General features: G+C 36.8%; 2 protein-coding genes across 5 annotated transcripts; both read right to left on the reverse strand.

The window, feature by feature from the left end:
* Positions 1–845: 845 nt before the first annotated feature.
* Positions 846–6,198, reverse strand: LOC109020136 (mitochondrial arginine transporter BAC1). 3 transcript variants are annotated; one of them, XR_004801040.1, is made up of 9 exons: positions 5,831–6,166; positions 4,675–4,724; positions 4,486–4,575; positions 2,570–2,671; positions 2,263–2,367; positions 2,072–2,170; positions 1,814–2,002; positions 1,630–1,728; positions 846–1,461 (listed from the first exon to the last, which is right to left on the reverse strand). XR_004801040.1 is itself a non-coding variant. In XM_019002545.2 (8 exons), the coding sequence occupies exons 1-8, from the start codon at positions 5,921–5,923 to the stop codon at positions 1,327–1,329; spliced, it is 912 nt and encodes a 303-aa protein (XP_018858090.1). In that variant the 5' UTR covers positions 5,924–6,198; the 3' UTR covers positions 846–1,326. The 3 variants fall into 3 exon arrangements, 2 of the variants coding, with proteins under 2 accessions (XP_018858090.1, XP_018858091.1); XM_019002545.2 differs by lacking the exon at positions 4,675–4,724 and having other exon boundaries at positions 5,831–6,198; XM_019002546.2 differs by lacking the exons at positions 2,570–2,671; positions 4,675–4,724.
* Positions 6,199–8,803: 2,605 nt separating this feature from the next.
* On the reverse strand, positions 8,804–21,038 carry LOC108984185 (glyoxysomal processing protease, glyoxysomal). 2 transcript variants are annotated; one of them, XM_035688400.1, is made up of 14 exons: positions 20,678–21,038; positions 20,510–20,556; positions 20,242–20,416; positions 20,102–20,152; positions 19,920–20,000; positions 19,414–19,557; positions 19,010–19,102; positions 17,344–17,447; positions 16,257–16,342; positions 16,080–16,174; positions 15,246–15,993; positions 11,980–12,178; positions 9,867–9,958; positions 8,804–9,460 (listed from the first exon to the last, which is right to left on the reverse strand). In XM_035688400.1, exons 1-14 carry the CDS (start codon positions 20,741–20,743, stop codon positions 9,198–9,200), a joined length of 2,244 nt encoding a protein of 747 aa, XP_035544293.1. In that variant the 5' UTR covers positions 20,744–21,038; the 3' UTR covers positions 8,804–9,197. The 2 variants fall into 2 exon arrangements, with proteins under 2 accessions (XP_035544293.1, XP_018811608.2); XM_018956063.2 differs by having other exon boundaries at positions 20,102–20,149; positions 20,678–21,037.
* Positions 21,039–21,787: the final 749 nt, after the last annotated feature.

Consider the following 21,787-nt stretch of genomic DNA (forward strand, 5'->3'; position numbering starts at 1 on the left):
TTGTGTTTCCTCACTTTTTTCTAAGGAATTCCATGATATACACCGATCATGATTGGTTTGGATTCAAAAATGAGATGAGATGAGATAATTTTAGATGAAAGTTAAAAAAATATTGTTAAAATATTATTTTTTAATATTATTATTATTTTAAAATTTGAAAAAGTTGAATTATTTATTATATTTTGTATGAAAATTTGAAAAAATTATAATGATGAAATAAGATAAGATGAGACGAGACGAAATACTTTCCGAATCCAAACGAAACCTAATTCTCACCGACTCTCACATGCGGTGATAGTAAAAGCAGAGGACAAGATTTCTGCCTCTGCAAAGACGGTGGTGAAGACGATATTCTTCTTAAATATGATCTTTACAACTCTTGTGCATTGTGGGGAGTGAGCTTGGAGATCAAATACTTGCAGTTTAGCATGACTAGGAAACTTTTGTTTCCATGGTTCTAGAAGCAAGGACATTCGACTCAACTCACAATCTTTCCCTTAGCAAGAAAGAAATGGAATTAAAACAGCAATCTAATATCTATAGGTGTGTGAGATCAATAGCCCAGTCACGAGGACATTCCATCAAGTTGATTGAGATTTATCAGTCGATGGAATGCTAATTGGGAATCATGCTTGCCACCACGGAAAGGGAAAGCAAAGGTGATTGAGATTTCCTTGAAACCACCAATTTATTTGGTCATAAAGTAATGAATCAACAGTCTAAGTTAGCAACCACTCCATCTGTAGGACCAAGAAAATGGCAGTTCTTGGCCTTGCTGCAACCTGGTCTGTTGCTTAATTTGTAGAACTACAATTTGAGAGGTCATCAGACGCATCATTGAAAATAATTTCTATATTTCCTGAGCACAAGCTTGTCCAAAGTCCAGCACTCGAAAAAATGCCAATAATTAGGAACCGTTACAATCAGTCTTGAAAAATCTCCAGTGAGACCAAGCTAATCTAACTCAAACTGAACATCATGACCAGCATCTTCAACTAGACTTATAGACTACAAAGTAAATCTTTCAATCCATCCTTAACGGATAAACTAAAAATGAAGCAAAAGGCCCGTCAAACAAGAATTGTAATAACTCAAAACACATCGCCCCTTTCAGTCCAGCCACTAAATAAAGGACTACAAAATAAGATGGTGGAGCCTTGTTTCGAAAAATATCCAGTGAAGTTTTTTTATTAGATATCAACACTCCCATGGTCTGGCTATGCCCACAATTTTCTGGGTGAAATCTTACCAAATAGCAACCAGTGGATGTGCTATAGGGAATGGGAACAAAAAAATTGAAGCATGTGGTAATTGAAAATAACCTCTTCAGTCATGCTTGATGCCTAAAATTTTTATTGCTAGCTCCCAGGTAACGATTGCAGCCGCATTGGCGGGAAATGCCCGAACTATGGTAGGACCCAAACCTGTATAGCATCCTTTAAATCCAGCCCTCCTGTAAATCTATTATAGAAAACCCATTCAGCTTCTCTCTTCTAAGACCCCAAAAGGAAAGAAGAAGAAAAAGGAAAAAGGACGCAAAAGGAGCTTTTTCCCTCTTTTCGTCAATAGAGAAAATAGAAACCTCTCATTAATGAAAATCGTGAAATGTAGGAAACCAAGATCACTTACTGAGCTCAAGATTTGAAAAGGATTCCTTGAAGAGCTTTTATCTGGGGCAGTTTGAATTATAGTTTTTGCCACATCCAAGGGCAAAACAGCAGACCAAAACTGGAATGGGTGGGGGAAAATTTACAATATGTAAACATAATACACTTTTTATTCAGAAATTTGCTGAAGTTGTCAAGAGGCTTACAGCTACACCACCAAGGCCACCACTCACAATCCCAATTCCCATGTCAATCAAGTGGCTATGGTAAGATGAAGCAGCTTTTAGTCGTGAATGCATGTAATACCGGACATACTCATAAACACTAAAAAAGACTGCATTGCCAGCAGATTCTCTTAGCAATGTTGTACAACCTCCGCGAAAGATCCCTGTAACCTGAAAGGTGTTATGTCAGTTCAAAATTGCATCATTCATAATGTTGCCAAATGAAGATGATTTTCTCACCCCTTCAGTTTTTATGGTTTTGAGGGCACAATCAAGGGGACTACCATATCTACTTGACTTTGGAACCATAGAGTCAGTGCCTTGAACTTGCATCCTACACTGAGAGCTCAGTGTCACATGTACCATCAGAAACAAAAAAAGCAAATATAAAAAACAGTAGTTGAGCATGCAAACCCTCCATTTCACTTTACCTTCAGCAGCTCTGATGGACATAATACAAAACTGATAAGAGCTCCACCGTAAGCCGCAGAAGGAATTATCACTTGGAGTTGTGGGCCACCACCTTGTACACCTCCCTTCATGAAAAGAGCAAAGATGAAGTTGAAAGGTTGTTTTATTACTACATAGCAGATGCAAGACCCTTCAGAAAAAAATCTATTCACAAAATCATGTAACTGACTGTTCACAATCATGTATTGCCAAAAGCGGCTCTGTAGATGCAGATTGGTGAAACTTTAAATCAGTAAAAAGCTTACCCAACTAAACTTAAAAGCAAACCTGCAGTGACTGCTTTGTTTGGGAGTAAATGCCAAAAAGAAGTGAACTCTCAAAAGCCACCCCAACAAAAGATGATGTTGCCCCTCTATAAAGTCCTCTAATCTGTCAAAGACAAGTTTCACTTAGTTTCTCCATAAGGAAAAGATATGGAAAACTCAGCTCCTACAAACTCCTAACCCACCCCTTTACCCTTGGTGTTTTGGGGGGGGAGAATCGAAGAAAATCTACTTCATAAAATTCTAGAGCAATTTAAAAGTTGACCACACTTGATACGTTACGCTTCATGCCTTTTTTATAGCATAGATTGAAATATAAACTGGCCAAAAGAGAGAGAATTTTGTGTTTTATATATCACCTTTTTCATGAGTTTTTGCATGACTTGGATGTTACTACATACTTTAGAGGGAATGGCTGCTGTAAATCCAACTTCAGGACCAGCCCTTTCTAAATCATTTCAGCATAAAAAATGTGCAGCCAATGTTATGGCTTTCCTTTTACAAAGTTGTTTCCTAAGATAATTGAAATGTTGGGACTATTTCAAGACTTCAAAAGTCTTCAAACTAGTCATAATAAAGAATTAATAAACTGAGGCGCTTGTACGATTTTAATTAAAATGAAGTACTTTTTCTCTGTTTGTAGCTCTTAAGTTCTGAAAATGTCGGTGTAATTCTGATTGAAAAATATCAGTGTTACTCAATATACACTAGAATGACTACGTAGTGTATTTTCTTGCAAAGAATTCGGAGAAACAAATGGAAGTGGCTTACACTTTTATGTAACTCATGAACTAATGTTAGGAAGAGTGTAGCCCGAATTTTAGCAACCATTAACAGAAGGTTTATAGAATACATTGGAATCATTCACTGTGAAAGAAAGTATCCTAATCTGTGTCTTGCTGTGATGTCTTCTGATATCAGGCTAATTGTAGATCCCTAAAGGAATACAATGACTTCATTCTGAACAAGCCTTGATGCTGAACTGACAATTATAGCTCAGCTTCCACATTTCCCTACATAATGCAAGATTTGATATTCCACAAACTTCCCTAGTTATCTGAAGCTTTAAAGCACCTTCTTATGAGGTTCAACCAATGGAGTTAGACCCAAAAGACCATTGAACTTTACGAGGTGGAAGGTTACAGCTCAAATAGGTTAACCCCTAGGGGTTGGCTCAAGTGGTAAAGGTCTTTATTGATAAGTCAAGTGGTAAAGACCTTGGACTTGGGGATATGCTCCCCCCAGGTCTAAGGTCCAAATCCCCTTAAGTGCAAACAATCTCTAGGCGCCATCGGACTAAGGGATTTTTTCCTTAAATTATCCAAGGTACACTTGCGGGAAATTCCTTGCTGAGGGTCAGTGCACCCCTGGGATTAGCCAGAATGTTGTTCCCGGACACCAAGAGCCGATAAAAAAAAACCGGCAGACAGGATTTTTATTTTTATTTTTTGACAAGTAAGAAAGACAATTTTATTAATACAAATGAAAACCTGGCAGGAGGTGCACGACAGTAAATCTGTAAGCTATCCCTATAGAATTAGGTTAAACATAATCTTTGTATGGTGCAAAGTAAGAAGGTAACCATTTATATGACTCAACTGCACACAAGATAACAAGGTCCATGCAAGGCACAATTAAGATCGGAAGATAACTTCTTTCGGGACTCTTATTTTTGATTAATCATCAAAATACAGAAGTTAATTACAGACTTATTGATATCAAAGACATATAGTTCCTAATCAATAGGTAACTTCTTTTAGTAGTCACAATTAACTTCTAAAGGATGTTCATATGAGTTGCTAGTTGAAACATTTAACTAAGCAATATAATTTACTCTATCCTTTTGTAAAATAAATTACACATAGGGAGATAGCCAGAGCTTAATTTTGTCTCCAGAAAGAACAAGTTCAAGAACCATACTCCTTCGGTCTTCAAAATCCTAGATGTGCAATGTAAACCACTCCTGTATGTAATCCCATGTGCTTCAGTATTGTGCTTTTGCAGCTTCACCTAATAAATTACAAAAGTAGGGAAATATGCAAGATAAGTTCAGTCATTTACAGGTCACAAATGCTAATCTTTTTAAGACGTTAAGAGATCCTTACTGACCTAATTTCATCAATAACCATTTACGGTTGCATTGTTTATCTAAAAAGAAGCTGAAACAAAACCCGAGTCATGATAATGGTGGCAAGGATGAGATATCAAATACTATTTGACCATGTTTTTCTTAAGAAAAATACAAGCAAAAAAAGTGTAGTGTACTATTCAATTGTCGTGATAGGACCTATTTAGGTCTGGTTTGGATAGTAAGATACTCCCATGTCATCTCATATCACCTCATCTCATTTCAATATCCAAACACCACGAACACAAACACTTTTCAATTTCAAATCTTCAACTTTTTCACCTAATCATTACAACTTTCACAAACTTCTAAACAAAACACAAAAAATAATTCAACATTTTCAACTCTCAAAACAAGAATAATATTAAAAAATTATATTCTAACATTATTTTAACTTTATAATATTTGTATTCAAATTTTTCTCTTTCATTTCCCAAAACCCCATAAACATCTGAATTCAAACCATTTCACTACTATTTACAAACTAGTTCACTACTATTTACATTTCATCACATCTCATATCATTATCCAAACGAGGCTTAGTCTGTTTGAGTTGTGATGACAACTCGTGCAAAGAACTTCAGTATTCATGCCACTTAATTAGCAATCGTTTGTCCTTCACATAGCAGTGCGTATACAAGCAGTCACCTTATTCATACAAAGCTTTTAACAAAGAGGAACGCTCAATTCTTGAACTGGAAGAAATAATTGCTTTAAATGAAAGCCTCGTTCATACTCATGCTGCCTTTCCTTTATTGATTACGAAAATGAGCTACAAAAGTGGTTATTAGTTTATTTCATATTTTTGTCCCAGAAGTACGTTATCTACTTTAGCATCTTCCAAAGATAACTCTCTTAAAAATGCTATTTGTAATAAATGTGATTGAGATAATAAATTAGACCAATAGCAACCAAAATCCCAAATCCCACCTTTATAGGGCACTCTTGACTCGAACGAACTCACTATGTTGTCATCTGATTAATCATGGAAAAAGAAACAAGATTTTTCCCAAATTAAAATGTTGGGATTAATATTCATTCCAGCCCCTACTAATTTGACTTTGAAACATGGCAATATGCAGGATGTCTCTGCGTTCATATAGAATACATACATACATCATACATTATATATAGTACCTTGACTGTGTCGAAGGGGTGGCCGATGATGACAGTGGCGACACCGGCGACCAAGCCTGCCACGTACTCCTTGTAACCGGAACTCTCCCCCATCTTTCTCTGTGTTCCTCGTTCGCTCTACTTTATCTCTCTGAAACTCATTCTTTTTGGCTGCTACTTCGGGACTATCATGGGAGTCCTTGTCACTATCGGCCTATGGCCAACAATGTTCATGCTCTGAAAGACACAAAAAAAGTATTACGGAAGCTTTTATAACTTCCTCGCCTAATCGCCGTAAAGCCTCTTGCTGCCCTTTTTTGTATCGCAGAAAAACTCAAGGTCCAAACTTTAAGTAAAACTGGTTTGGCCAAACAAAGAAAAGAAGGTTTAATACCATAAAATAAGCTCGCAACCAATAAATAATTACTTTTGCCTGTAAAGTAGAAGAAATAAGGGTCAATACTACAGCACATAAATCTTGTTTGTTTAATGGTTTTGGAAAATGATTTATACATAATATTTTTTATAATTATATTTTAAATGAGTGATATTTTTATAAAACATCTTATATATTTTATAAAAATATCTTCATTTTATAATATTATTATATAACATATTATATAATGTGTCATGTATATATCATTACTCCTTATTCTTAATGTCTGTTTGTCTTCTCTTCGATCATTATGTTCTTTCGTTTATATTTTCTTGTCGTTTGCATAGATCTCCAGATACGGCAAATTTTAGGGGGGTTTAAGCCTATACATTTATCATATTTAGGACATGTTTGGGATTGCATTTGGACTTTTAAAAAGTATTTAAATAATCTTAAAAGTTCTTTAATAGAAAAAATGATTGTTTGAATGTTACTTATTAAAATATTTTTTAATCTCAAATAAACTAAATAGTACGTTTGGATATCATTTTGATGTTTTTCTCAAATGTACTTTTTTTAATAATTTAGAATGTAGTTTCAATTTTAATAAGATTGTCGATGGACAAATATATCTATACATGTTTTAGATAATTATAACTTTTAAACTTTTAAAAATATGATCATAATCCTTAAAATATCAAATGATCTTTTATGTCATTTTTATCTCAAAAAGTAATTTTTTGTAACCAAATGAAACATCTTTAAAAGTATTTTAAATAGAGCCGTGCTATATACAGTCCTCTTTAGAGGACTGTATTGCAGACCCAGTATATGAAAGGACTAAATTGTCCCCATTTTTAATCTTGAATTGACTACATTACCCCCTCTTTCTTCTCCCCACCCCCTTTTCTCGCAATTCCACCATACATTCAGTTGCTCCATCCCTCCCACCTCTGCAACCAGTACCATCACCTCTGTTCCTTTCTCAAAGTATCCTTGTATTCAGGTACGGTTTCTAGGATGGGAAACTGGAAGAAAGTTTTGGATTTTTTCTGATAAAGTCGTTTCTTTTTTGGTTTTTATAAATGATTTGGATTTTCTCTGTGTGTGTGGTTTGTAGGCAGAAACGGAAATGGAATGCGTGGAAGCTGCGTTGAAGACCAGTTCTAGGAAGGAAATGACGGTGAAATCGACCCCACAGTTGGTTTTCCAGGATTTGTCGCCTGGAAATGGGCAAAATGGCGTGGGTTGCGACGATTTTTTTGTGGATGAGCTCCTGGACTTGTCTAATGAAGATGGGTTTGTGAAGGAAGAGCCAGCAGAAGAAGAAGAGGAACAAGAGGAAGAAGAACACAAGGCAATTGAAAAATAAACCACCTTCAGAACCAAACTATTCCATACCTTAAGGAACCGAACATCATTACTCCGGAGAATCAAATTAGGAATAGAGAAAATAATAAGAATAAGAAAGAGGATTGACCGAAATGAGCAATCTACAAAGCCTCTTTCCTAGTCCACTGTCGCCATTGACGTAAATCACAGCTCCATTGTTCTACTGAACAGCTTCATTTCCTAGTCCACTGTCACATTTCATCCTCGTCTTTCTTCCTTCTTGGCTTCCTTCATCTCCAAATTTATTTTGTTATTTTTGTGAAAATGATTAGTCCATCCATCAAAACTTGACTGCGATTTTGACTTCACTGGGCGACGACGACGGCGATGGCGATTTCATCTGGGTATGGGATACGATTTCATCTCGGCGCAAGGGGGGACTGGTATTGACTTCACTGGGCGCAAGAGGGCTATGTCCTCATTCTTTTGATTTCATCAGGTTCGGACCTGATTTGTTCCCTGTAATGAAACGCAGTGTTTCATTTCCTTTAATGAAACGCTGCGTTTCATTAAAGGACTGTATTGCAGTCCCCATTCGGGGACTACAATAAGAATTTTCCTTTTAAATATATTGTTACTAAACAATATATAACTTTTTAATAGTATAACTTATTACTTAAGTTATAAGTTATAATCTCTAAAATTATAAATTATATTTCTCGCCACAATTTTAAACATGTACTTAGTGGATATTCAAACAGAAAAGTTGACTTTTGTTGGGTTATATTCGTAAAATAATTTTATAGAAATAAATTCACAAACTAACGTGATTTAAATAAATTTAAAATATCATATTGAGTTACATGTTTATTAATTTACTTTTGTAAGATATACTTTTGCAAGATATTTGATGGATAAACTATTTCTCTTTATATACATAGATAAGTTTCTGGCTACAAGTATTGAAATATACTCCCATGGATAAACCATTTGGGGCTGAAGCTCGTTAATGGAACAGCCTGAGATTCAAGCCCCTGCTTATCTAATCATGAGTGTGGCACTTTTGTCAGTGAACTTATATTATAATGCAATATAAATATAGGGTGAGTTATCTTTTAGATCATCAACAGAAATACGATCAAAAGCCACCTTCACATAAGATTCGAGAATCTTTTCCAGCCAATACGCCTTACAAGGCCAGGTTGGAACCGACAGGAATCATATGATTTATATCCGAAGATTTAAAACCGTGAAGAATTAAAATTTCTATAAAAACATGATAAACAGATCTAAAAATACCATTTACAGGTTTAAGGAATTTCCATGACAGATCTCAAACAACAGAAACAAGGTAATAGCAGTGAAGGCTCAGCATTATACTTCTTTTTGTGCAAGTCTTGGTATAATACACTAATAAAAGAACTGCGTTTGGTACAGTACCACTTTCACACATGCATGGTGTTTTTCTTTAACACGATAATTGCGAAGTGTTCACCAAACCATCCATGGTTCATCCGATCTGTGAGAGTGTAGGCAGGCAGAAACCTATCATATGATAGACTATAGGACCTGATCGCTTTGAGAATGAAGCCTGACGGAAACCTGTCCCTTATAATAGGCTATTGGACCGTATCTCGCTTTGGCTGTTGATACCATCACTACAAAAAAATTGACAAATGTTCATAACTTGCTAGGGATAATCACATTAGAAAGCCTTTCCACCTTGCCAAGTTGAAAGGGCTTTTTAAGCAACCCCTCTCTTTCCGCCATAAATTTAGCGAAACGGGAACCTTTCCCTTCTTGGTTGTTATCTTCTCCTAGTGACTGCGGCAGATTAGGCAAAGGAGGGGGCTTGGGGGATAGCGATGGCATCAACGCCCATACGGAGGAAAGGTGTTCATTTGGTTGATCAAGGACTTGTAGAAGTGACCGATCCTGCATATCTGTTAGAAGATAAAGCAAACTCACAACATAAGTAAAGATTGTTGCTATTCATTCAGAAGAGAGTCTAATCTTGTTATCTCACAACATAATAAAGACTGTTGTTTTGAATTTCAGTATAATACAGTTTCAGGTTTTTCTAATTTTCAGTGCCAGAATTAGTTTTGTTATGCTTGTTTAAATTTTCAACTGAAAAAAAAATTTAAAATTCTGGTGCCTAAACTACATATCTAGCCAAAAAACTACCCAATTCTCTGATAAGCTTGAGCTTTTATAATTTGTGAAACTGAATTGCAATTGTTACTTTTTATATAGAAATGGAACCTTTTTTAAATAACATGGCAATGATAAGAAAATACTGAATCATCGAATCTTCCATGTGGTTGGAGAGGGCCAAGAGCTTATAACCTTTTGAAAATTTGAATATTGGTTCCAGAGCCGCACATGGAATGCTGAAGTTCAGATGTGGTATAACCGTTCCTCCACTATGCCTTGCATTGCTGTATCAAGGAGATGTACAAACTTATCAGCAAACTTTCTGGAACTTACAAATAAAAAAAAAATTATATGCTCAAGCCGGTGTGTAGAGCACACTGGGTAAAGTGCTTATATGACATAATTTGATTTGGAAAATAAATTTTAAAATTTGAATCTTACAAATCAAATCTTACCATTTAAGTGATATCAAAAGGGGGCCGTCTCGCTGTTATCAAGAGTACTCTCGCTAACCTCTCCACTTATTTTTTATCTTTGCCAATAGGAGTGGTGAACAAAATGGAGAAACTCTTTAAGGCGTTCTTATGGGGAGGCATGGGGGAGGAGAAAAAATTTCATTTGGTGAGTTGGAAGACTGTATGTGGCTCAGTTGTGAATGGGCTAGATGTATGTAACTTGAGAACTTTTAATAAAGCTTTACTAGGAAAATGGCTTTGGAGATATCATTTGGAGGGGGGATCATTGTGGAAGGATATCATTGATGCTAGATATGGTATTGGGCTGGGTGGTTGGTGCTCCAATGAAGTGAGAGGGGGGTATGGTGTGAGATTATGGAAGTATATAAGGAATGGATGTCCATGCTTTGCAAATCAAATTCGTTTTGTAGTTGGTGAGGGCAATCGAATAAGATTTTGAAGAGACATGTGATGTGGAGAACGGGCATTGGAAATGGTTTTTCCGGCTCTATACCGTATGACAGCTAATAGGGAGGCCTCAGTGGCAAATGTGTGGTTATTTTCTCATGGTACGCATGAGTGGAATATTCTGTTTAATAGGGATTTCCATGATTGGGAATTACCTAGTGTCCCAATTTTTTTCAGCTTATTATATTCCACGGAGATTCCTATGACACAACGAGATAGCTTGAAGTGGAGGTCTAATAATCACAAGATATGTATAGTCAAGGCGTATTATAGCATCTTGACTACACATCTTGACAATATTCCGTTCCCATGGAAGAATATTTGGAGAGCTCAAATGCCTTCTAAAGTAACTTTTTTTGTTTGGAATGCTGCTCTTGGGAAAATATTGACCACGGACAACTTGAGGAAAAGAGGTTGTGTATTGGTGGATTAGTGCTACATGTGTAAAAAGAATAAAGAATCCGTGGACCATCTCTTATTACACTGCGAGGTAACAAGGGTGTTGTGGGATGAGATCTTTCAAAGGGTTGATGTTGTTTGGGTTATGCCTTTGAGGGTGGCGGATTTGTTAGGTTGTTGGACAAAGTTGCAAGGCTGTCAACAAGTGGCAGCAGTGTGGAAGATGATTCCATTGTGCATTATGTAGTGTACTTGGACGGAAAGGAATACGAGGTGCGTTGGAGATAAGGAACGCACAATGACCGAGTTGAAGAATTTTTTTCTCCACACTCTAATGTGTTGGTTTTCCACTATTGTTTTACATGGGAACAATATTCAGGATTTCTTGTCTTTAATTTATCGTTCTTAGAATGTATTTAGGAGCACTTATGTATACTTCATGTGTACAAGAGCTATACCTTTTTCATTCATATATATAATATCTATCTTTTACTAATAAAAAAAAAAACCATTTAAGTGATATCTATCTATCTTCTACACACCGACTTAAGAATATAATAACTCATAAATAAAACGATCATGCTTGAAATCTGAATGAAGGTGATGATGATTGAAAAAGGAAAATTGGACAATCTATATGGTTTTTTCGAATCATACAATGCCTACCATTGGTTCCCATCCTAGAGTTTTAAATGATGCAGCTGACAAAAAAACCAAGTATGAGAGTAAGCAGCACAAACTCTAATGAAGGAAATATAGAATTCATTGGTTTCTGGTTTCCTTTCTCGTTACCATCTACTTAAAAATCCAGGAATAAAATACCACCAACATCATACCATATCACAACACAAAAGCGAGGAACTGGAATTTAACTTCATGGGTGCAGCAAATTTAAAGCAGGGGGGAAAAACTGCACACACACCCTCCCTTACTCTCTAGCTTGCAATATCATATTTACTTTTGCATAGTTTCAGTCACTGTACCTTGTAACAAGCCCGATCATATGACCATCTGAATTGACAACAGCACCACCACTACCACCAGGATGGACAGCAGCTGTTGTTTCAAGCATCACAGGATAGTGTCCCTGTGTGTTTCCTTCTTGATTGGATGGATAGAAGTGGGGAATCTTTGCTTGGACCACTTTTGTAACCACACCAGAACAGACAGATGGGAAGAAGCCTGATAGGGATTTGAAAGCAGACATATGTGAGTCATGACCAACTTTATTTAGAATGAAAACAGCCCTATTCTGGGTTTCATTTAGTTGAATATACAGAGCATATAGAAGAGAAACTAATCCGCACTTAAAACTAAATCTCCAATCTCTAGGCAATACCACATGAAGTACCAGTGTGAACAATGCAGCAAAGAGTCAGAAGCAGATTTCAAGATTTGGATTCAGGACCATAAATGGGGAATCAAAGGGCCCTATTGTGCCTAGTAGAGGGCTAAGACAGGGGGATCCCCTATCCCCCTACCTGTTTTTATTATGCACGAAGGGCTTATATCCCTACTTAGAACAGCTGACCAATTCTCGGGTATAAAGCTTTGCAGAGGTGCCCCATACATTAACCATCAGCTGCTATTTGCAGATGATAGTGTAATTTTTTGTAAAGCTGACATGCAGGAAAATAGAAAGGTGCATCTGCTACTAGACAAATATGAGAGGGCATCTGGACAGAAAAATCGTGAAAAAACTGCTGTGGTGGTCAGTAAAAATGTTCCTGAAATTGTACAGAAAGAAATAATGACATTGTGGGGTGTAGATCATGTGCAACAATACGAAAAATACCTTGGCCTACCTCCAGTAGTAGGCAGATCTAAAACCCGAGCCTTTTCTGACATAAAACACAAGGTCTGGCAGAAGTTACAGTGCTGGAAGGAACAAATGTTATCCCAGGGGAGGTAAAGAGATCTTGATTAAGGCTGTTGCTCTATCTATTCTCACGTACTCAATGAGCTGTTTCTTGTTGCCTGGTGGGTTATGCTCAGATTTAGAAGCTTTAATGGCAAGATTTTGGTGAGGGCAAAAGAAGGATGAGAGAAAAATCCACTAGGTCAGATGGGATAAAATGTGTGACTCCAAGTTCAGAGGGGGATTAGGCTTCAGAGATCTAAGAACCTTCAACTTGGCACTACTAGCTAAACAAGCATGGAGGATATTGCATGAGGAAGGTACTCTGCTGCAGAGAGTGTATAAAGCTAAGTATTTTCCAAAAAGCAACTTGTTTGAAGCTGGTCTGGGAAGTAATCCTTAGTATGCATGGAAAGGGATATGAGAAGCAAAAAAGTGGCTAAGTACAGGCTGTAGATGGAGGATAGGAGATGGAAAAACAGCCAAAATTTGGAAGGATCACTGGATCCCAGGACATGAAGCACTATGGTTAGAAGCTGGTGACACCAGAGAAGCTGATATGAATAAGACAGTTGACAAACTCATTAACAGCCAAACAAAATGGTGGGAAGAAGACAAAGTGGGAGCTCTATTCAATCCAAATCTAGCAGAAGAAGTTCTGAAGATTATTGTCTGTCCAGGCAACCAACCAGATAAGTGGATCTGGACTCAGGAGAAAAATGGCCTTTTTAGTGTCAAAAGTGCCTATAGGCTGTTTAGAGACAGAAGCATGGCCAGCACAGGAGAATGTTCAAGCACCACCAACCAACAGGCTCTATGGAAAGCTTTGTGGAAAATGTCTGTTCCTAACAAAATTAAAATTTTTGCCTGGAGAGCATGCAAGGATGGATTACCTACACAGTACAACCTCAAGAAAAGAAGTGTACCTCATGCACTTTTTTTCTGTCCAGCTATCAGGGATTATTGGAAAAAGAATATTCCAATAATGCAGGAATTACACATAAATATGTCTGTCATGGACATTGCACTTACTGTGAAAGAGAAAGGAAGTGGGGATAATCTGACTACTCTCTTCCTACTAGCCTGGAGCTTTTGGCACAGAAGGAATAAAATGGTGGCTGAACAGAGTTGTATATACCCAAACCAAGCAATAGAACATGCCTTCTCACTGCAACACTTGCAGAGGGGAGCCAAAGTCTTGCCAAACTCAAAGATAAGAAAGCATTGCTGTTGGAAACCACCTCCTGCTGGTTATTTAAAGTTAAATGTGGATGGGGCTATGTTCTTTGATCGGCACAAGGCAGGAATTGGTGCCATTCTAAGAAATGAAAATGGAGAAATTGTCTTGGCAGCAAGTAAAATAGAAAATGTAGTGCATGAGCCAGAAGACATAGAACCATTGGCTATGTTTAGAGTTCTCCAAATATGTGCTAATATGGGGATTCAAAAACTGATTCTTGAGAGTGATAGCTTGTTGATGGTGAATGAAGTCAAAGCCAAAGGGGTTTCTTATTCTATGCTAGGAAATCTGGTACAAGAGGTTAAGAACCTTCAGCTTTCATTTGCTGAGTGTATGGTCCAACATGTTGATAGATATGGGAATGAGGCAGCACATAAGTTAGCTAGACATGCTTGGAATGTTGAGGATTTAGATATGTGGTGGGAGAATGTTCCAGAGTTTGTTTCTCAAGCCGTGTGGCTTGACAAAAAGTTGTAATGCTTCTTTCTATAAATAAAAAATAAAAAATAAAAAATAAATAAAAAAAACATAGGGGAGCAAATTGAGGTGAAGAACTAGTTTGAACAAAACAAATATTATCGTGTTAGCTGCGTCATTTGTTTAATATTTAAGGATCAATTTATTAAAGAAAGATTACCAGAATTAGCAATGTCATGCAATTCATTACATAACTCTGTCTCTTATGTGTAGTAGTAGTAAGAGTACTTCTAAAGCTTGTACTATAAATCAAACTATCAGAATGCCAAACATATGAGAAGGGTTATAAAAGTCTTTCTATAATGAAATAACAATGAATTAAAAGTTGAGTAATGCTACTCATCATCCTAACTTCCATCATCTTCCCATTATCCCATGATGTGTCATTAGATGATTGGAGATTATTTATTATATTTCATTCATAAACCTATCATCTAATGCCACATCATAGGATGATGGAAGTTAGGATGATGAATAGATTTTCTCTTAAAAGTTACCTAAGAAAAGATTATTCATCACGCGAAAAGAGCAATACATCAAAAATTGTTCGGTAAGACACATACAAAAACCCTAGAAATGCAGCAAAGATTAATGTTTAAGATGTCATGTCACCACAATGCAATATGGGATTTCAACCAACCAAAAGCAGAGAAATAATGAAAGCAAAGCTATACCACATCTTGGGCCAAATAGTCCATGTCCAAGCACATATGCCCTTGATCCTAAAGATGGGCATTCAAAGTCCATGATGATAGGCGAAAGCTGATCAGGAACATCATCAAGCTGCAGAAGGGCAACATCCAAAGGCCCTTTACAAACATACACTACTTTAGCATCACACCAAACCCAGGGTTTTGTATGATCCAGGCGAACGCGTATCTTTCTATGGCCTCCATAAGACTCGCTCAATTTATATCCCTCATGCTCATCATCAACAGAGTGATTCACAGTCCCCAGCAAATTTGGAAGAAAACTCTGATTCTTGTCATTGCCTTCAACTCTATTTTGACGAAGAGATGCAGATTCCTCAGACAGGATGGAAAACTTTTCTGATTTGGTTCCATAAGTTGCACTTCCAACAGTAGTTTTACCAAATCTAAGTGGTTCTAACAGGTGGGCATTTGTAAGTATCAGGCCTTGGTTGTTAAGCAGAACTCCAGATGCCCAAACTCCATCATCAATAGTAACAAGACAAATGGCAGTCATTGCCTTCTCAACCGGTAACTGAGAAGGGTAATGAGAATTAAGGTGCTTGTGAACTTGGCCAAAGGACCCATCTAAGCCTTCGCCATTAGTGATAAATATTTTTTTGACAGCACTCAATTTTCCGTTGCTATAACAAATCCCTTTTTCACCATTTTGAGGCACCTTCTGCAAGAACTCACTGCAAGCAGCTGCAATGGCTTCCCATGGAATCACCAGCTGTTACCCAGGGCTAACGTTTTGCACCATGAGTTAATTATGAGAAAGTTTAACCATTTGAATGAGAGAAAATTTCTCAAATTTACCTGAACTTCAGCAGAACTGGCCTTTTGCCTTAATGGTTTAATAAGAATACCAATGAGATGTGCATGCTCATCAAAAACTGGACCACCCTCCATTCCTGACAGATTAAAAATTAAAAGTAATGAGGAACCGATATCAATGAATAAAGAATGGAGCATCTAACAAGAGACAAGACGCACCAGGAAGACCTCGTATGTCAGCCATCAGCAATGATCTATTCAATGAACTAGGAGGGTAGCAGTTAGCAATAGATCCCACCGATATACTGATGTAAGCAGCCAAATGATTAGATCAAGCAGAAAAAAGGATTTAAAAAATAAATAAATCTGTAATGCACCAAATTGAGTTAACAATTGGAATGATACAATGAGAGAGAGAGGGTTGGAGGAACAAAAACTTTTTATTTTGATAGGTAAAAGCAATCATATTACAAGCACAAGGGGTGCAACCTGAGTACACAAGGATAATTAGACCTTAACAACTGAGTGCCCACAATGTGTATCTAACTCATATGATCTCCAAGGATAATTACCTGTGATTTCCTCCCAAATAAGTATGGGGTGGTGGATAAGGCTTGGGGTTCGAGTCCCCTTAGGTGCATGTGTAAATTTGCCAAGTAAAAAACAATTACGACAACTAGAGGCCATGGGCATCATGTTATTTAAACATCTCCTCTGCTCAACAGGGGAGATAAAGAACTTCAACTCAATCTGGAGATAGTGGTGCCACGTGAAATTATTTCAGCCACCATGCAACAAAAATGGCAGGTAAAAAATTACGAGAAAAAAAAAATGGTACCATAAGAAAAATAGAGAGGTGAAAAGACAAAGACGCTTATAGAGGAGAACATCCCTTACTAGATTAAATTAAGGAAAATGCTATCTATAATTACAATTTTACTTACATAACCATACGTGTTGATGTGTCAGCTATTGAAAATGGTGAAAATTTTGAAGTTCAAAATTTAAAATTTGAATTGAAAAAGAAAATACTGATACATGGGGCTGCCACTCAGTACATATAATATTGTGCGTAAAATTATACGTACATGTAGCACTACTCTTAAAATAATGCTAATGCAATAAAGGTAGAAGACACCTAGTAAAAAAATTTGAGATGCTGAAATGTTATTACTTATCAAAAACAAATTGAGATTAAGTTTCAATCCAACATATGATTAGAAAGCTGTTCACAATGGAAGCTTGTCAAGAAAGTAATCCAAAGTTGTAACATAACATGTATTCATGTTTTTATAGAAAACAGTACCTGTTAAAGAAGTGCATAGGTGACAGGACACCAAAAGGAGAACCCACTGACAGAAGGAAATCCCCCCTCTTATTCAAGGATGATATGATGATGTTTGGCACATCCTACATAACAAGATTTCACTGGTTACTCTCTTCTTCTTCTTCTTTTTTTTTTTTTTTTTGATAAGTAAGAAGACTCTATTAAAAAGCACAAAAGGCACAATCTATATAGACAGGAAATATACAAGACATAGACCTATCAAGGAGAAAAAAATACAAAAAAATCATAAAAGTTAAGCCCATTAAAGTCTATAGAAGCTTCTCTACCGTTGTATTTTTCTTATCGGAAAAAAGTCTATAGAAGCCACCCAAAGGAAGAGTGTTGAAGAAAGTTTTGAGTTCTCTAGCATCCGTTCACGATCCTAAAAACAATTAATTTCCAAGTAGTGAGCATAAGAGACAAGTATGGACCATTTTCCACACCATTGCGATTTGTGTGCTGCCACCTAACCCTCTATAAGAATAGAATAGGTCCACTCTCCTAGATATAAAACAAGGACATGTTTACCATGCAAAATGGCTATTCAATTGAGGAAAGGAATGACCACTTCTGGGAATAAGAAACTGCAACGTATGTAACAGTTATTTCTACTCTAGTTTCATACAATGCAATATGTCAATGATGGAATCACACTATAATCAAATTTCTTAAAACACTCTTATAACAAAATTCTTAATTATTTTGAACTTGATCTCTTTCTTCTTTAAAACAGAAATAACTTTTCTATCCCCCACCCTCCCTCTAAGATTTTAGTTTTAGTTTTTTTGTTTTTTTTTCAATTCATGCCAAACAAGAATACTCAATATACCACATCGGATATTAAAAATATTTAAGACGAAAATTTTACAAAAATAAAAGCTTAAGCCTTGAAAAAAACAAGACGTAAAAACTAAAACTAAATCTTTAAAAGAACTAAACATGACACTTACAACACTTGCAGAAAAAAATGAGTGAAAGAAAAATTTCGTCATTTCTGAAGTGTCCACCCCACATGGGGTGGCCATGCCAGTGGGACCCTCTATCCCCTGAGGGTGGCGAAGGTTGCTGCATGGAGGGGCAAAGGCCTTCTTTCAGGCGAAATCCACTTTACAAGGGATGAATGGTGTTGGCAGGTGGGATCTACCCAGAGAGGGTTGGAGGTCCCTCTTGGCCAACAAGGTTAGCCTGTCGATGGGAGGATGGAAATCATGGGATCCACCCTGAGAGGCCTCTCAGGATAGATTTCACTTGAAGGGGGGGCTCTGCTCTTTTTTTCTGTTTTGCTAAAAGGAAAATAAATAAATTTTGTGTGAATATTATTGTCAACAATAATCAATACACTACTTTCAATAGGAAAGGTTTTGGGAGGGATAGCTATTCCTTGGAGCAATAGTATTCCTATGGAATAGTTACCCACAGGAATACTTTTTTTTTTATAAGTAAGTTACCCACAGGAATACTAAAGTAACCAATGAAAAAATAGCATATCATTCAAAACTCTAGTCTGTGTACCAAACATATTATGAGTGACTACACAAACACTACCAACTAACAGAAAAATAATGCCACTAAATATTCACTGCATACCAATTTGACCTTATCGCATATGCTATGTTAGCAAAGAAGGTGATAACAGAAAGTTTACCTCAGGAGATAAGGGAACTCCAAGAATCGCAATTCTAGTTGTTGACTTTCCAATCAGATTTAAATTGTCTGATCCTCCCACTGCCAAATGGTTCTGACTTCAAGAAAGATTTAGCATCACACTTCATCCGAATCAATTAAAAATTGTTTGCACATAATGATATCTTTTGGCTAGTAATAATTATAGGCTTATTGTTCAGATTACTGCACCCTCATATGTTAGCAGATCATCAGAATGGGAGCTCAAAAGTATGTTTATTCAATTTCCAGATTTCTCTTGCAAACAAAAGATTATAGGCTTATGAACATTTTCTTTTGTTTATAAACTTTGAATTATTAATATGGATTAATTTCAAATAAAAATCTAGGGAAAAGAATTTATTGAAAACCTTCTCCCCAACTAACCCGTGTCTGAGTAGCATCCATAAAAGGCTGAGGGCCACTGTTGTGTGATGCCAAAGACCAACCAACCTCCCATCCATTCTCCAGTGAGCCCAAAGAAGCTTCAGTAATAGACTGAAGAGCAAGAGCGGAAGCAGGGATATCAGCCTGCAAAAGATAAAAATTTGACCAGCATTGAAAGCCACATTGGGTGTGTCAAATGTTTAAGAAGTAGCATAAATTCAAAAAACAAGAACTACATCTACACATTTTTTTTTATAACTAGAACTAAAGCTACACATTATAAAGTAACTAGCTATAACATCCAGTGTTACAGATCTTAAGCATTTACCATGACAATACCATTGTAATCTCGTCTTTAAACAATAATGGCCAACAAGCGATAGGGAAATAAATGATAACTTAAGATCCCAAATGGCGCAAGGTTACAGAATCCCTTTACAACAGCTATTCGATGACTTATGCCTCTTTAAGACCAACTAAATAAACAGAACGAATGAAATGCCTACTAATGTTAGAACTTGTGCGGGAATCCAACAGGGAGCTCCTTTATCCAAATCCTTTGACCCCTTCTCCGAACACATTTTCCCCTGCCAATCAAATTACATTTAACATGTCACATTAAAGCCAACAAATCAACCACAACTACTAGTCAATCCCAATAACAAACCATTATTAATTTTTCTTATACCTCTACCATAATATCAATCTGAACACCAGGAATCAACTTGGGCCGGTCCTGCTAAGCACAAATGCCGAACCAAACGCATTGAAAACCCAACGCAAAATAAAAATTAACCAATCATTGACATCTATTACAAATGCTTCAACCTGAGCAATGTTCTCTCTGTGTTGCAGGGACAGAAAAGGCTCAACAATAGACGCGACAGTCACAACCAATACGGGGCATCGATCATTGTAGCTGTAGAGACGCTTAGCTACCTCAGCATCGTAAAGGGTATCGGGAAGTAACATCCCAGAAGCAGATAATGTTGTTCTACCGGAGCTGCAAAGACCCATATAGACAAGAACTTCAATAACTGCTAAAAAAACAACTTGGGAATTGGATGTAGAGTTGCGATTGAAAGATTGAACTCACTTGTATTGGTGGAAAGCGTGGTTTCTCATCTTTAAGCCTTTTGGGTCCTAAATATCAAGTAATAATTTTGAGAATCATTGTCTAGTACCAACTAGAGTAGCAACGCAGTAAAATAAAAGGAAATTTGATTAAATGAAGAGAGGGAGAGTGTCAGAGTGGGGGACTTACAGGGCCTTGGACTCTGACCATGACAGCCAAGTTGCGGGCAAATTCGACCATGCCCGGCAAAGCCATGGTGTTGGTGATTTCCGATAAGCTCTTTGGGGAAATGGATTCCGAACTGTTTGTTTGAGCTCAGTTTTTGTTTCTCCAGATTATTGCCAATTTGGAGCCTCGAGGTGTGTGCGATTTCCGAGGAAAGATGCGGGATAGGAGTCAATGTCTCATGCGACGTCGTATTGATTGTGGGTCGTTTCTCAATTTCTGTGACCTTCGAACCCTGGGGGCGGCGTCATGCTTGTAGCCTTATACGCAGTGCCTGCCGTCGTGTCGTGTCATGTCATGCTCCCCACGCGCTTAGGAAGCATGAATATAAATAAGGAATAAATAAGATAATGAATGCTTCGCTCATACCCACTGCACTTTTTTTTTCAGTTAAAAACTATGAAATAAATTACCGAATATATACAGGACTTCTAAAAATACTCTATCTGATCTAAATTTGTCATATTTTCTAATCCAAGCCTTTTTTTATCCAAAAATATTAAAATTCTTAATCAAAAATTACTAAACATTTTGTTATATTTTTAATAATAATTTCTATCTATATTTATCAGTTTTTTATACAGCAATTTTAAGGAGTATAATGCCACGGCCCACGGGAATATGTCGATGAACTTGCATTTTAAGGAATTTGAATCCCTTTTTTGGGCTATTAACGGCAAAACAACAGATCCAATTCTCACAAAAAAAAAGATAAGATCTTTCAATGGGCGCAGTGCAAGGACTCCCTCTGCATGACAATTGCCGACTGCAATACAAGGCTGCATCCAGGACTGGATCGGTCGAACTTTCAAGCTACCATTTACAAAGAAAGTACATCAAAACTTGATGATTGATAGGGAGGGAACTCCTGCTGAAAACATTGCTTGCTGCCGAAAACAGAAATAAGTGCATGGGAGGGGAAAGAAAACAGAATAGAAGAGGCAAAGAGAAGCTGCCGAAACCCAAAACAAGTGAGCAGAGAAAGAAGATGAAATTTATATAGAAAAAGTGAGAGCAAGAAAACCAAAAATAATTGTACACGTTTATGCACGAAAACAAAACAAAATTTATTTA

Source organism: Juglans regia, chromosome 3 (assembly GCF_001411555.2).
Source record: "Juglans regia cultivar Chandler chromosome 3, Walnut 2.0, whole genome shotgun sequence".
NCBI classification, from domain to species: Eukaryota; Viridiplantae; Streptophyta; class Magnoliopsida; order Fagales; family Juglandaceae; genus Juglans; species Juglans regia.